At 60.4% G+C, this 2,705-nt stretch overlaps 1 protein-coding gene across 1 annotated transcript in view; it reads left to right on the top strand.

Annotated features, from left to right (window-relative positions):
- Positions 1–1,277: 1,277 nt before the first annotated feature.
- CCDC116 (coiled-coil domain containing 116) overlaps positions 1,278–2,705 on the top strand; it is a gene marked incomplete at its 3' end in the record, with an annotated part of 4,340 nt that continues 2,912 nt past the window's right edge. The window contains exons 1-3 of the mRNA XM_010836657.1: positions 1,278–1,363; positions 1,614–1,755; positions 2,419–2,703. Of these exons, the coding sequence (XP_010834959.1) occupies positions 1,684–1,755; positions 2,419–2,703 (357 nt within the window). The remainder of the gene's footprint in view (positions 1,364–1,613; positions 1,756–2,418; positions 2,704–2,705) is intronic.

The following is a 2,705-nucleotide window of genomic DNA, read 5'->3' as shown; positions in this document are numbered from 1 at the left end:
CCCCATGGACTGCAGCTCACCAGGTTTCCCTGTCCTTTACCATCTCCCAGAGTTTGCTCAAATTCATATCCATTGAGTCGGTGATGCTTGTCTAACCAGCTCATCCTCTGCCGCCCCTTTCTTTCACCCTCAACTATCAGGCTCTTTTTCAGTGAGTCAGCTTTTCCTATCAGGTGGCCAAAGAGTTTCAGCTTCAGCATCAGTCCTTCCAGCGAATATTCAAGGTTGATTTCCTTTTAGGATGAACTGGTTTGATCTCCTTGCAGTCCAAGGGACTCTCAGGAGTCTTCTCTGTCACCACAATTTGAAAGCATCAATTCTTCGGTGTTCAGCCTTCTTTATGGTCCATTTCTCACATCTGTACATGACTACTGGAAAACCATAGCTTTGACTAGACGGACCTTTGTCAACAAAGTGTTCAATAGTGATGACTAGATTGTGGGACTTCAATCATCCTTCTCCACTGGGAAGCTGGTCCTGGAAAGTCTAGAGGCCCTGAGGTACTCGATTGGAAGGATGAAATTCACATTTATTGAGCACCTACTGATATTAGAAAGATCATAGAATAGGGGTGAGAACCACAATTCCTAACTCCAGGGAGCATGAACTGATAGTCCATGAACCACATGGTGTGGCAAAGTGTGGGATGGGGTTTGTGGTCATTTGGTTGGGGGGACGAGCCTTCTGGGAAGGCTTCTCCTAGGAGGTGACACCTGGATGGATTGCATTAGGAAGAGCCTTGGGGCAGACCGGTAGGAGAGAGAGAGGAGGGCAAGATTTACAGGTTTTATAAGAGTGCCAGTGTTGTAGGAAGATTAACTTCATCTCCAAACCCGTGTGAAAAGTCACTCAGCTCCACTTACGGAGACGGAGCAGGCGACTAGAGGGGTTGAGTTGCCCCCGCGGGAAACCCCGGAGCTGGGAGTTGATGCTGATCTGTGATTTAAGAGGCGGGATTCCTTCCAGTCCGCCAGGGACAGAAGCTGGGATGTCCACACTGGGCGAGTGGAGGACAGTCTGCGAGCAGGAGCCCAGGACAACTCAGGGACCAGAGAGAAGCCGAGGAAGGTGCTTGTGTCACCTGGGGGGCAGGCGGTGGCTTCGTCTCTCAGGCTCCCCCTCCAAGCAGGGTCTCCAGCGCCGACTAGGAATGTGGGCGGGCCAAAGCCGGAGCCTGAGGGAGGGGCCCCGCGGGCCCCGCCCCAACCATTGTGCCGGGGGAGCCGGCGAGCGAGCGGCGTGGCGCAGGCCAATCAGGACGCGCGATGCAAATGAAAAGGCCCCCGGGCGGCCCCGAGCTGCTCGGACGCCCTGCGGAGGGCTCGGACAGCAGCGGAGCGCGAGCCCAGGGGTCACCGGCTTGGTGAGTGGGTTGCCGGGGGCCCGGGTCGGACGCCGGGGCCAGGAGGACGGAGGGCGGGCGCAACCGGGCTAAGAGATGACTCTGGACACGGACGTGGCTGAGACGCGCAGGGGCTCCGAGCAGAGGACCTGCCGGACCTGTGAAGGACGCGGGGTGCAGAAAGCCGGGGACCAGCGGTCCACGGACTGACGGGGACACCGACCCATGGAGGGCGGGGGGCACACTCATGTCATATCCCCGCCCGGCGCAGACAGGAATCCGCGGTTTCACCGCGCAACCGAAGAGAGAGGAGGAGGCCAGCGGGCCCAGCCATCGGCACCATGGCCAGCTGCCGCCACCATTCGGGCTACCTGGCGGACGATGAGGCCGGCCACCCTACCTACGTGGCCCGAGTAAGTGGGGAACCCACCGTGTTCCCCAGTAGCCCACAGCCCCCCCGCTCCCCCCGCCCCCCGTTTCTCATCCCCCACGGATGTCCTCTCTGGGCCGCATAGTGACCTGTTGTCTTCAGCACTCCGCCGCCGCCCTGCTGGGCCCTGGTCACCTCTGTCAGTCTCTTTCCCTGTGCCCCCACCCCCGACCCCCAGGGGCCTGGGAGGACCCCAGAGTGAGAACAGAGTCTCCTGAGGGCCTCTGGCTGGAGATGCAGCAGCCGCTATGGGGCGCACAGGGCTCAGGACCGCAGGTGGTCTGAGGAGACCGGCAGTGGGGCAGTGCCGAGAGGTTTTGTGGTTGCCCAGTCATGCCCTGGGTGAGGGCACAAGCGGGCTTTCAGACTGCCCAGCCACATCTTGTGTATGTGAAGCGTACACGTCAGGGAAGCTTCAGGGCCACCCTGAACGGACCCCCATTCTGCAAGAGAGGGACCTCAAGAGAGGGCATCGTGCCTGAAGCTGGCAGAGCCAGGGTCCAGAGCCTGAGCTGCCTGGCTCCAAAACCCCGTTCATTTTACTGCCCAGTCCCCACCCAGCTCCTGGTGCCCTAGGAGGACCCCCGGGAACACCTTCCCCCGCCATGGGGCATCCTTGCCCACCCTGACATGCCTGTCTGCTCAGGTGCAGCCACCTAAGAAGTCACTGTTCTCGGAAATGGGCCACGCCTCCAAGCCGGGCCACAGGCCACACCCGCCTTCCTCGCATGACCCCTCTGGCAGTTCAGGCCGCTGCAGAAACCGTCAGGGCCCTCGACCCTTTAGGAGCTTCCTGGATTTCCTTGTCGAGGGTCAGGTGCTGGAAAGCCTGCAGACGGTGGTGGAGGAGGCAACGGAGCGCATGGCCACCGTGAAGACCGAGGCGGGAGTGCCGCTGGTGGAGATGCAGGACCCCGTGGAGGTGCCGAGGGG

This window comes from Bison bison, unplaced genomic scaffold, assembly GCF_000754665.1.
Source record: "Bison bison bison isolate TAMUID 2011002044 unplaced genomic scaffold, Bison_UMD1.0 scf7180017845685, whole genome shotgun sequence".
Lineage (NCBI taxonomy): Eukaryota > Metazoa > Chordata > Mammalia > Artiodactyla > Bovidae > Bison > Bison bison.
The sequence above is the reverse complement of the archived record's forward strand: the minus strand, read 5'-3'. Positions and strand labels throughout refer to the sequence as shown.